The sequence below is a fragment of the Lepus europaeus genome, chromosome 14 (genome assembly GCF_033115175.1).
Source record: "Lepus europaeus isolate LE1 chromosome 14, mLepTim1.pri, whole genome shotgun sequence".
NCBI classification, from domain to species: Eukaryota; Metazoa; Chordata; class Mammalia; order Lagomorpha; family Leporidae; genus Lepus; species Lepus europaeus.
The window spans coordinates 75257159-75270317 of NC_084840.1; the positions used below are offsets into that span (position 1 = coordinate 75257159).

At 39.6% G+C, this 13159-nt stretch overlaps 1 protein-coding gene across 2 annotated transcripts in view; it reads left to right on the forward strand.

Annotated features, from left to right (window-relative positions):
• PRKCQ (protein kinase C theta) overlaps positions 1 to 13159 on the forward strand; it is a 145912-nt gene that overhangs the window by 72350 nt on the left and 60403 nt on the right. For both annotated transcript variants that reach the window (XM_062211424.1, XM_062211425.1), the window contains 4 exons: positions 3458 to 3620; positions 4780 to 4811; positions 4908 to 4993; positions 10342 to 10471. In XM_062211424.1, coding sequence (XP_062067408.1) covers positions 3458 to 3620; positions 4780 to 4811; positions 4908 to 4993; positions 10342 to 10471 — 411 coding nt within the window. The remainder of the gene's footprint in view (positions 1 to 3457; positions 3621 to 4779; positions 4812 to 4907; positions 4994 to 10341; positions 10472 to 13159) is intronic.

Consider the following 13159-nt stretch of genomic DNA (forward strand, 5'->3'; position numbering starts at 1 on the left):
ACAACTTTAGGAATATAGTGCTTCTTCCCCCCATACCCACCCTCCCACCTCCACTCCCATCTCACCTCCTACTCCCTCTCCCATTCCATTCTTCATTAAGATTCACTTTTAATTAACTTTATATACAGAAGACAAGGTTTCAACAGTTTGCACCCACACACACACATACAATGTGTAAAGTACTGTTTGAGAACAAGTTTTGCAGTTAATTCTCATAATTTAACTCATTAAGGACAGAGGCCCTACATGGGAAGTAAGTGCACAGTGACTTCTGTTGTTAATTTAGCAATTAACACTCTTATTTATGATGTCAGTGATCTCTCGAAGCTCTTGACATGAGCTGTCAAGGTTATGGAAGCCTTTTGAGACCACAAGCTCTGTCACTATTTAGACAAAGCCATGAGCACAGTGGAAGTTCCTCTCCTCCCTTCTGAGGAAAGTACATCCTTCTTAGATGGCCCCTTCTTTCCACTGGGGTTTCACTCACAGAGATTCTTCATGTAGAATATTTATTGCCACAGTATCTTGGCTTTCGATGCCTGAACTGCTCTCATGGGCTATTCAGCCACATCCAAATGCCTTAAGAGTATTACTTAAAGCGATTGTCATTCTATGAAAATCTCCTGTGTAGACTGCTTCCCATGTTGGACATACCCTCCTTTTTAATACTATGATTATTACCAGGCATTTGATACTATTTATATGATCTCTTTAACACTAATCCTATCTGTATGTTCACTTTAACACTTAATATGATCACTTTAACAATTAAGATGACATTTTTACCACCAATTTTAATGAGATTGGAGTCCTGTGACAAGTTTTTAAACTGTACCCTTAGAAGTAAGTCCATAGGACTGTATGCAGAACTATACAGCTTTACAAACTTCCTCCTCCCTCTCTTATTCACCCTCTTATTTTCTACTGAAATCTATTTTAAATTGACTTTTTATGCATATGATTTACTCTTAGTTAAGACTTCAACATATAGTATGAAGAAGAGAAAAGAAAAAATAAATAAAAAATTAAAAACTGTTCCTTGACAGTCAAGACCAGGGCTGTTCGAATTATCGTTTCTCAAAGTGTCAATTTCACTCCTACAGCTTTTCTTTTAGGTGCACTATTAGTTCTCACAGATCAGGGAGAACATATAATATTTGTACCTTTGGGACTGGCTTATTTCACTAAGTAAGAACTTTTCCAAATTGATCCATTTTGTTGCAAATGAAATTGATCCGTTTTGTTGCAAATGACCAGATTTCCTTTTTTTTTTTTTTTTACTACTACTTAGTATTCCATAGTATACATATCCCATAATTTCTTTATCCAGTCTTTGGTTGATGGGCATAAACTTTATTTTTTTGGTACTTAAAAAATAAAAGTAATAGAAAAAGTAATCCATAGAATTTTTAATTTATACAATTATGATTCTAGGGGTTACAGTCATTAAACTCATTATCACTATTTTGGTGATTGTTATTTTCATTGTTCTTTTTGTTTTCTTATTTACCATGTTATTCTATATCTGGTTACCCATGATTACCTTATCATTTTGTGGTTTGGGGAGTCCTGGGCTTCAGTCAGGGCATCAAAAGTATTCTCAGAAATTAACATACTAGGGGCTGACATTGTGGTGCAGCAGTTTAAGCTGCTGTCTTCAGTGCCGGCATCCCATATGGGCACCGGTTCAAGTCCTGGCTGCTCTACTTCTGATCCAGCTCCCTGCTAATGCATCTGGAAAAGCAGCAGAGGATGGCCCAAGTGTTTGGGCCCCTGCACCCATGTGGGAGACCTAGATGAAGCTCCAGGGTCCTGACTTTGCATTGGCCCAGCTCCAGCCGTTGCAGTCATTTGGGCAGTGAACTAGTGGATGAAAGACCTCTCTCTTTCTCCCTCTCTGTAACTGCCTTTCAAATAAATAAATAAGTCTTTAAAAAATTGCTAACTTACAGTCTTTCAGTTTTTTGGGAAGAGGCCATCTGAGCATAGGACACTGTGGATAGTTACTACCCCAAACAACTTTACCTGTATCTGTGAATCCTGGTGGCATTGAATAGATGTGAATTTGCTGGTTTGATGTAGGTTACTGGGTAATGCACCAGAGGATGTCTATGTATTAAACAAAATTTCAATGCGTTGTTAGTCGTCTGTCAGTTTTCTGCCTCTTTCCACATTGATCACTACAGTCTGTAGGGGTATCTGATCACTATGACATCAAAAGCCAGAAATTACACACAGCTTCTCAAAGGTGTTTTGACCTCACACACAAGACTAACTAACTCCCTTCAGTCTGCAGTAGCCTGTTTAAAAACAATCAAATGTAGAGCATCTGAGCACTTCGGAAACACCACTGTCAGGTTGCTGTCAGTAACCGCATTGTTCTCTAGAATTACAGACAGAAAGGCAGTTGCCACTTCCTGCCTTTTCTGGCTTACTCATCATTTACAGTGCATAAGAGAGGCTGATAAATAATTTGAAAGTTCTGACACCTGATTTTAAAAACTGAAAGGGGGTGGCTAAAGAAGAGTGAGAAACTAAGCCAGCAATTCACATTTACTGTTTAAATTCTCTAAAATATATCCTATGATATTTCTGTATCATAGAATTAAGGAAAGAAGCATTAGTATAAAAGTTCTTTGTTAGCCATGATTCTGCTGTCTGTGGTTGCAGTTTCTCACAATCATGGTGAAAAACATTAGATGAAAAATTCCAGAAATTATTCATACATTTTAAGTTATGCACTGTTCTGAGAAGCATGATGAAATCCCATGTCATCCCACTCTGTCCCTCTCAGGACACAGATTCTCCCTTTGTCCAGCATATCTACTCTGTATACCCTACCCACCCATTAGTTGCTTAGTAGCCAACTTGATTATCAAATCTACCATTGAAGTATCACATTGCTTGCATTCAAGTAGCCCTTATTTTACTTAATGGCCCCAAACTACAAAAGTAATAATGCAAAGGAAGTACTAGAGCGTAAAATGGGAAAGGACAGATTAACTCTGATACTGAAAAGGCAAATCATACAATTTATGGAAAACAGAACTAAAAGATAAGCTTATTGTGGTGCAGAAATTTTTGAAATCCATTCCTATCAGGGCATCTTTAAAAAGTTTGTGGAAAGTGCATTATATGAAAAAGCTGTGTATAGATTTCAAAATTTTTGCCTCATATGTGATAATGCTACAGGAAGCATAGGAAATAAATAAACCAGATAAAGATAGGTTTGAAATTATCTGTGGTTTCAGGTATCAACTGAGGCTCTTGGAACCTTTACCCCAAGTACAACAGGGGACTACCGTTCTGTACTTACCTTAATATTTGTCTGGAATTGGATTGGTCTGAGTACCCAGGGCTGATCCACTTCTGTTCCTTAACCAACTACCACCCTCTTCTCCTAGCTGTGACTATCACATTAAAGAACTTTATCTTGTCCCCGATTTTCTTCCCATAGATACAAAGGACATGAGTGAATTTGAGACTGAAGGCTTCTTTGCTTTGCATCACCGCCGAGGAGCCATCAAGCAGGCTAAAGTCCATCATGTCAAGTGCCACGAGTTCACTGCCACCTTCTTCCCTCAACCCACGTTTTGCTCTGTCTGCCACGAGTTTGTCTGGTAGAGTAATTTGGCATTTTACTTCAAGCTTGGGTTTTCCATTTTATTGCATCCTCTTAAACCACCAAGCCTGGTGTGCTCCACCATGGGGGAGGGCACTAGAGAGCTGTCATTGGCCTCGCCTGAACTTGAGAAGGTTGAAAGGGTGTGATTCAATCAAACAGTTTCACAGTGTGGCTCTTGTAGAGCAAGGTGCTTTCAGGCAAAAGGCCCAAAGGACCTTAGTGTCTGACTGAACAGAAGTTTGCTGGTGATCAAAAGGGAGATGCAGAAGAGAGAGGTATCTTTATCTTTATTACAGGCACAGTTCGGTTTTATAGCCCAAACTCCCATCACCTCAGCAGCCCAACCGTGCTGCTGCTACTGTTTGCAACAGGCAGCACTTTCCATTGAAACTAACGCCGTAAGTGCCTATGAGGCTCTTGGGTGTCTTTACAGCCTTGGAGACTAGTTTAAGCCTCAGCAACCACAGAGCAAAGGATATGAGAGAGGGGAGACTTGAAATGACTCCCATTTCTGGCTCTCAGCATCCTGGAGGATGAAAGGATGCTCTTCTATTTGAGTATTGCAGAATCTGTGACTACACAGCTCCCGCTTAATGAGGGTAACCAAAAGTCAAACAGACTTTTGATGGCCTTTCATCAGCCTGTTTTCATCTAATTGATTGAACCTCTTTTTAGTAACGACTGTTACTCAGGAATTGTGCACAAGCTTGAAATGTTGTTGGTTGCAAATATTCTGAGGCACTCAGAAATAGGGAAGAATGTGTGTTATTGTTGTCTTTGTTCACTCTAGTGAGTTTGTTCATCTAAGTGAGACAATGAAGTTTTAAGTGGAACACATTGACATTTGCTACTAGGAACCTGGGATGATTTTCTTGTCATGCATTTTAATCTCCACGGAATTTGTTAAGAAAATGAAAAAAACAAAAACAAAAAAAAAAAAAAACAGCAGGTCCTTGCTTATTTATCAGACTTTTAACAAAGCACTTTGAAATAAAAGACAGAATGTTAATGTAATGCTCCTTGCAAATGATTTGCCAGGGCTGCTGGTTCTCTGTGAGCTTAGGAAGTTATGCAATCTCTGTCACCTCTGAAATGCTTTTGCTGCTGATGTTGATGTGAATGTTGCAATAAACGAGTCATGTACTTTATTGCAGGGGTCTGAACAAACAGGGCTACCAGTGCCGACGTAAGTAAGAAGAACTTCTGCTGGGTGCTCTTCATTCTTTGAATTTAGTTGCTCCTTAGCTCCTGAAAATCTTAAGTTGCAATGATTTCTTTCCAGAATGTAATGCAGCAATTCACAAGAAGTGTATCGATAAAGTTATAGCCAAATGCACAGGATCAGCTATCAATAGCAGAGAAACTATGGTAAGTATTATTTAGACTCCTTCCTTTGTCTAACATACAACGATTTTATCCTGATATTACATTTTGCAGCCTAGTTCTTTTCAATAATGCCTGAATTTGACTCCTTAAGCTTATTACTGGCCATCAATCTCCCTAAAACTCATTTCCTCTCCAATAATGATAATTACCAAATCACCAAAACCAGGAATGAATAAGAAAAGCATAGTAAGAATTTTAATGACTAATTTTTTTTCAGAAAACTGTAATAGCAAGTAATCAGAAAGCAGTTTCAATTAATTGCATGAGAATTGCATAAGAGGCTGGAAATGACAGTTGAAGAGTAAATAAGGGTTAAGCTTGTGCTTGTAAACTAAATTGAAAGTATGTCACTGTAAAAATTAAAAGAAAAATAAGTAAGAGGTAGGGAGGGGTGGGAGCCAGGTGGTGAGGGAAGGGAGGGTGAAAAGTATCATTGTGCTTATGAAATACATAAGTTTTTCCTCTTATATAAATTAAGAAGATTTTAAGAATAAATAAAGGCAAATGATTATCAAATGCAGAGTTATAAGCTTGTACAAGATTAGAAAGATAGGGTAACACAAGTATAATTCTTCTAAGGAGAAGCAAATATTTATTTCAGAATGAACTTTGAGGTACAATCTGAAAACAACTTAGATTTTAGCTCATGGAGAAGGGAACCTGAGCTAGAAAGTTGGACAGCTTATTATTATGATATAGTTTGACTTCCTTCTCCAATCATTTTCTTCTGTGTTTGACAGATACTTATTGAGTGTCTCATGCATGGGACAATCCTAGACAGGTACAGCATGGCCCAAAACAGACATGGTCTTGCCCTTAAGAGCTTTCCTGAAAAAGTGGAGAAACATATAATAAACAGTGTATAGTTTTGATTTATGTTAAGTATATGAGGATTGTAAACAAAGTGGAAGGATGGAGACTAACCCAGTGGCCTAGTCAGATGGAGGTCTGAGAATCTGCTTAAGGGAGATTGAAATATAGAGCTGAAAGGTGAAAGGACGGTTAGATAAGCAGCAGGAAGAATGCTGCAGACAGACCGGAGGAGTCTGAAATGGGGTAGAGCTCGGCATGTTCTGGGGTTTGAAATGAGACCAGTATGGCTAGAGCTGCAAGGACCTGAGAGAGAGAGGAGATTGGACACCAGGCAGGCATCATGGCAGAACTGGGACCAACACGAGACTTCTTTGGCTCCTGGAAAAGTGATTAAACTTTATTTGACTTTAGTAGAAAGCCCACACTCTATGATGCTGTAGGGGAAGATACTCTGTTAAGGGAATGTAAAACCAGAGGAGCTGGCATTGGATCACAGCAGGTTAAGCCAAAAAGCCTGAGATGCCAGAATCCCATATGAGCATCTATTTGAGTCCCGATTGCTGCACTTCTGATCCATCTGCCTGCTAATGCACCTGGGAAAGCAGCAGAAGATGGGCCAGGTGTCTGGGACCCTGATAACAATGTGGGAGACCCAGATACAGTTCCAGGCTTCTGGTTTTGGCCTGGCCCAGCCCTGGCCATTGCAGTTATTTGGGGGAATGAACCAGCAAATGGAAGATATCTCTCTCTCTCCTCTCTCTCTTTCTCTCTCTCTCCCTCCCTCCCTTCCTCTCTCCCTCCATCTCCCTCTTGCTCTCTTTCTCTTGATCTCTCCCCCTCTCTCTTTAGTGTTGCCTTTCAAATAAATAATTTAAAAAAAGAAAAAGGAAAATCAGAGATTGAAGGTGGGTGGTGGGCGGTGGGCACTTAGTAGTTTGTAACAATGTAGTGACAGCAAAAATGGAGCAAAGTGAGCAGACTTTAAGGTGATTATGTTAGAAATCACTAGCTTTGTCAAAGGATTGGACATGGAGGATCAAAGAGAGGAATATAAAGATTGTTCTTACTGTGTGGCTTCATCCCAAAAGTTCTACTTAAGGTTGATCACTGAAGTAGAGAGCAAAAAAACATCACTATATGAGTAAGACTGAAAAGAAAACATTGATTTTCCATTTTTGAGAGCCTCAATCTGAGATGTCCGTGGACATCCAAGTGGAGGTATCAAATCGACAATTTTATATAAGCTTGAAATTCAGTGGAATAGCCCTATAATTTTGAGAGTGGTTATCAAATAGGTGAAGTTTAAAAGCTGCCAGACTACTTAGTGAGGAAATAGAATGAGATGAAAGCTTAGAACTGACTATAAAGGAATCTGGTGTTCGGTAGAAGAGAAGGGATAGAGATCAAAATTGAGAACACAGGTTCAGAGTGAGCTCCCCTCCCCCTACACTCAGAATGTATGGAAGTTACAGAAGCCAGAAAGAGATGGCGTCTGTTGTGTTCTATGCAAATACATTGTTGAGAAAGAGGAGGGTCACACAGAAATCTTCAGAGCCCCTTGTCAAAGAGATTTCAGGGAAACTGGAGATTTTAGACTGGTGGCTTGCACTAATGGTGAGTGGAAGGTGGTGATGTGGAAGCTACCAATGCATTAATATTGTTAAGGAGATTAACTATGAAGCATATATTGATCATTACAATAGTTGGAAGGAGGTAAGTCCTCTCATGGTAACAGAGATGGTTGAGGCTGGGGAGAGACAAACAAGTCCGTTGACAAGAATGGGACAGGTCTTGATCTTACATGGAGAAGGGTCTCTGATGGGCAGAGGGGTGCTTCATCAGTTTTGACAGGATGAGCACTGGTCAGGGTAGGTTTGTAGATTTGGTGGTGGGCAGACAAGGGAGCACCCCTTAGATCCTTGTATCCTCAATGGAGTCTGAAGGTTAGTAGAAGGAAGAAGGAAAGCTTATGGCATTATTATCTTAGAGATGGGAAAGCCGAGTGATTGCTGAAAAGCAACTCTACTTGGTTTTGATAGAGTTAACCTGTCCAGGTATGTGGTTTTCTGTAACACAGGGAAGGCAAATGGATTGAATTTTTTTCCAGAGAAGAATTTCTTCCAAAATTTAGAGCCAGAAGGGGGTGTGGGTCCAAGAGCTTAAAATTGCTTTTCCATACTCAAATCACCTGTAAGTGGTTGAGCTGGTATGAAAATTCAGACTGAATCTCTCAGACCATGTTTGTGTTTGTTTAAATCAAGTAATTAATTATCTCTAGACCTCCTTCTTCCTCTACTTGATGTCTTCAGCTTTTCTGGAAAAATCATTCATTGTCACTATTGCTGATAACCTCATTGTTAACAAAGTCCTCGGCATAAGGTAAAGTATTCAGAACTAGTTAGTTAAATGAATGAATAGCCGTGTGAGTAATAGCATGTTCTCTGCTCATTGGGGTCTTTTTGTGCCCCAAACCTGATGGTGTGTTACCCAATATAAATAGAATGGGAGCCATATGTATCATTTTAAACTTTCAAGTAAACACATTAAACAAAGAACAAAAAACACGTGAAGTCAATTTCAATCATCTATTTTATTTAAGTCAATCTATCCAGATATTCTCACTTCAACATGTAATCAATAGAAAAGAAATGAGACATTTACTATTTTTAGAACAAGGTCTTCAAAATCCAGTTTGTATTTTACATATACAGTACAACTCATCACCTTTCAAATGTTTTCTAACCCCATCTAACTAATTGGTTTTCATATTGGAAGGAATAGATCTGCAGTCTTCATGAACCGTGGCTCCAGCCATTTGGACCCATGTTCAAAATTTGTATCATCACCCTTTTCTGAACTTTGGCCTATTAATGGTTCATATTTACACTATGGAATTTGAAGCATTCTGGAAATTATTTTTTCTTGGTTGCAAATGGCTACATTAGGTGCTGAGCAACAATTAAACAGTTCTACACAGCCATTCTAAAGAGCCAAAATTGTGCAATATACACAACAGGAGCATTGGATCTGTTAGTGTGAGAGTGAACAAGACTTCTTGGCTATGTACATTCCCAAACAAATGTGTCACTAGAAATTTCTGCAGAGGTATAAGCTTTAATAAATAAATTATTTTCTTTTTAATTTTTTTTTTTTTTTGCTGGGCTGAAAGAGAGACAGCTCCCATTTGCTGGTTCACTCCCCAAATGCCCACGATGGCTGGAGCTGGGAAGAGGCCAAAGCTAGGAGCTGGAGACCCAATCCAGGTCTCCCATGTGAGTGGCAGGAATGCAATTATTTGAACTATAACAACTACCTCCCAGAATCTGCAACAGTGAAAAGCTAAAGTTGGGAATTAAACCCAGGAACTCTTGTTATAGCAAATGGGCATCTAAACTGCTAGATAAAATTCTTTGCTCCAATGAAATCTTTTTAGTGTGCTAGAAAACCAATATCTTTCCAGAAATCAAATTTCCCAATTTTTCTGCTGTTGTTCACTTGGTAAGTTTGATTGAGAGAATTTATTGAAAACTGCTTTTTAAAAAATTCTGGAATATGAGAATACTTCAAAAAGATTATGGAAAATGAAATTTAAAAATATTTATTTTGGTGCAAAACAAATTTGAAATCCATGCATGGTTTTTTTTCATAGCATTTTCAGTGAACTTTTTGAAGACCCCTCATAAAGTAACACTAGCATCCTTCTCCCATCTCACCTCTCCTTTTGAGTCATCACTTTTATTTTTTAGCCAGAAGAAGATGGATGGACTCTGATTCTGACTGTAAGCTCATAGATCTCCTGACTCAGTGGATGAGTTTCTTGCCCTTTCTGTGCCTACTCTCGTCATCTATCAAAGGAGGAAAGGAACAGAGGTGACTTCAAATAGGTTATTTTGAGGATTACATGAGATAACACATGTGCCAAAGTGATACATGTGACATATTTGTCCACTGCACCTGGCAGGAACTGTGACTGCCTCTATGGCATCAGTTCAATGCAAGGGTAACAGGTGTAAAAATGCTTCCCACCTCAGGCTGTCATACAAGCAAATCCAATAACAATGTTTCCTACAAGGAGAGGCATTCTGAATATCTCTCAAAGGTTAAATCACTAGTTCTAGGTTGAAAGAGAAAGGAAAATATTTATACTAAGACAGGAAGGGAAGCTTCATTTATTTAAATGACAGCAGTGTTTCACTACTATTTAAACAAATAACCCTACTCCTCCAGTCTCATCTCCCTGAAATATTAGCCTGCCTGTGCTGATACCTCAGACTTCAGCTGCCTCCAGGGTGCTGGAGGGACAAGTGCTGGCTTGTCCCTTCCAGGGATGGGTTTTGGGCTCCCTGCTTTCTTCAGACGTGTCTATAAGGCTTAACAATTTTAAAAAGATGATGAAAATGCACACAATGCCCATGTTTTCATTGTGGCCACTGTTAATTATGCTAAAGGATCTGCAAGGATCTCCAAGATCAAGACCCGGAGACACACTAGGGTCACATCTTCTGTCTGTCTTTCAGTTTCACAAGGAGAGATTCAAAATTGACATGCCACACAGATTTAAAGTCTACAATTACAAGAGCCCAACGTTCTGTGAGCACTGTGGGACTCTGCTGTGGGGGCTGGCGAGGCAAGGACTCAAGTGTGATGGTGAGTAGAGCAAGGAGGACCCAGGGCGAGCCTCCAAGGGGGCTTCTGAAAAGCTTTGCAGAGAATAGGAGGGAGGAAATAAGAGGCAACCTGGCCCCACCCATGGCCATGAACAAATCTTCCTGGGATAGCATACTACTGCTTCTACCTGCAACAGCCTCATCTTTGCATCCCTGATGAGTGGTCAATAGTTCTGGTTCAAAGTCAAGGCTCTGTTGTACCCCACAGGCTTCTGTTGTACCATAGCCTTTGGGAAAAATGAAGACAGCATTTCTCCTCTGACAGATCAAACCCTCACTTCTCTCTGGTCTGAACTGCTGTCTCCACTGTGAGCTCTGGGCTGCCCCTTTCTAATTCTGGCAGGTGTAGCTGTGTGATGTCCCTACTCTTCTATTTTGCCCCAGTCAGCCGTATTCTGCCATTCCATCGAGGAACAAGCCCACACGTCCATTTGACTGTTGTAAGGACCCAGACAGAGAAACTCTGTGAGTTAAGTTTCAGTTAAACACTGTTGTGAACTCCAGGTGCCCAGGAAAAAGCCAAGTCTAGCACCCACTACCATTTCTCCTTGTCTGGTCTTTCCTTAAAGGCTGCTCTTAGAGTAGTACCTAAGCTAGTCTTTACTGATGGACTTACTCAAACCCATCTTGAAAAAAGGAGACAAAAGGTTTTCTTGCTCTAAAACTCCAAGTTGCTAAGGCAATAACCTTTAGAAAGTGAGATGTTGTTATGCCAGGATCATGAAGTAGGGAGGCAAAAAATTCCAAGAAGAACTGATAAATGCTCTCTCTACCTTGGTAGGGGGCAAGTTGAGAGTGGGAGCTGGTCCCTGATAATAGAGACTCGAAAGGAGGGCTTCCTGCTGCAGCACAATTTTTGATGATGATGAACTGTTAAGCATATAAGCTAGTTTGTTTTTTCTTGACAATCTTGTTTTAATTTATGCCATCAGCTAGTATGAGCGTATGTCTTCTCTTTTAAGCATACAGTTGGCTGACAGAAGGTGCAAGATCATCTTCCACAGTCTCCCTTTCCTTATCCCTATAAGGTTCATGTGCCTAGAGGAGCCTGGGGTAACCTCTTAGAAAGAGTTATGTTTTAAAATCACTGCCTAAGGCAAAATAATAGGTCGTCAAAATTAGCCTTGAGAGTCCTTCTATGGTCCCAAAGTAGTATACAGCTTCCTCTATACACCTGTTCATGAATACATGAATAAGAAGAGTATTATATAAAAGGTTCATAGGCAAACAAAAAGAGCCCCAGTATTCTGATTACATAAACAGAAACATGAATATTCAGATTCTCACTGGTTAGTAATCCTGTGATGGTTTCACATTTGGATGTCCTTGGAGCTTGAGGGTCCACCTGCTGAGGCCAGGCTGGTCCTGTCCAGTTGACTATAAAACTCAGAACTTCCCTGAAGATTCCTAGGCATTATTTCATGCTCACATGACCTGCTTGGTTCTGTTCCTTTTCTCTAACATTCTTCCCTTCCCATTCCATTCTCTTTCCCTGTTTCCCTCCTACCACCTTCATTTCTCATAGTTCCCCTCCCTCTTTTCTGTTGACACCTCTCCTTTTCCCCTTTCCCTCCCCTCCCTTTCCTTCCCCATTTCATTTTCCATTCTTTCTTCTTATAGCCCCTAAATCTCCCTGTTTTCTCAACTCTGTCCCCTTCCACCTGCCCACATCCTAATCTATTGATTGTCCTGGTTCTCCAATTCTCTCTCTCCTTCTTCTTGGCTTTACTCTTTTCTGTGCTTTTTAGGCCATCTTCTTAAATAGGGTCTCCGTTAGCCTTTACCCTGTCTTCCCTCTGTCTCTACACTAATTCCCATGAAAATAGCCACCAAAAGGGACTATTTGCATTCACAGAGATCAAGTTGCCATCTGATAGGTTAGTAACAAAAACTAATGTAGTGAAAGTGGGGATGGTGGCCTGTCTTCAGGGCCATGTGCTTCAGAAACAAGCCTAGATCTGGCTGCAGTTTTAAGGAACAAAATAAGATTACAATGCCATCATGCTAAATCCTCGATAACTGCCTTATTTTACTTTGCAGCGATGAGTAAGAAAGTGGAACTGGGACTGCTGAAGTTCAAACCTACATAAATAAGTTCCATGTGATGCTGATAGTGCAGAATTCAGAGTGGTATCATAGAAAACATTCTTACCATATTAGAGTTTTTAAATACACATGCAAAATGTTGCTTCAAATAGAACTTTGTAGCTGTATCTATGTAAATGTACTGGAACTAATAATAGTTTAGAGCTATTTGCACAGAGCATGCTGCTTTATTCTGTTTTATGATGAACTATCTACAAAAGAGTAGTCTAGTTTAAACTAAAGGTGAGGGCTGTCAAATTTCACCTAAATATTTTAACACATATGTCCATGTAACAAATAATGAAGATGAATGAGAAGTTGTATTTGTTGATTACTTAGCCAAGTGCCAATCACTGTGCTAAGATCCTTATATAAAAAGATTGCTAATAAGCCAATACAATTAAAACTATACCATTTCATAAGTCCTACCACCCAATTGCATTATGCTAACCCCTGCTTATCTAATTTTTGAATATACAAGCAGTACTTGAGATTAGAGTTTTATCAACTGGAGTGTGAGAATTTTTGTTAGATTCTTCTTTGATGTAATGATGATATTTCATACACAAAGTTTGAATTTTCT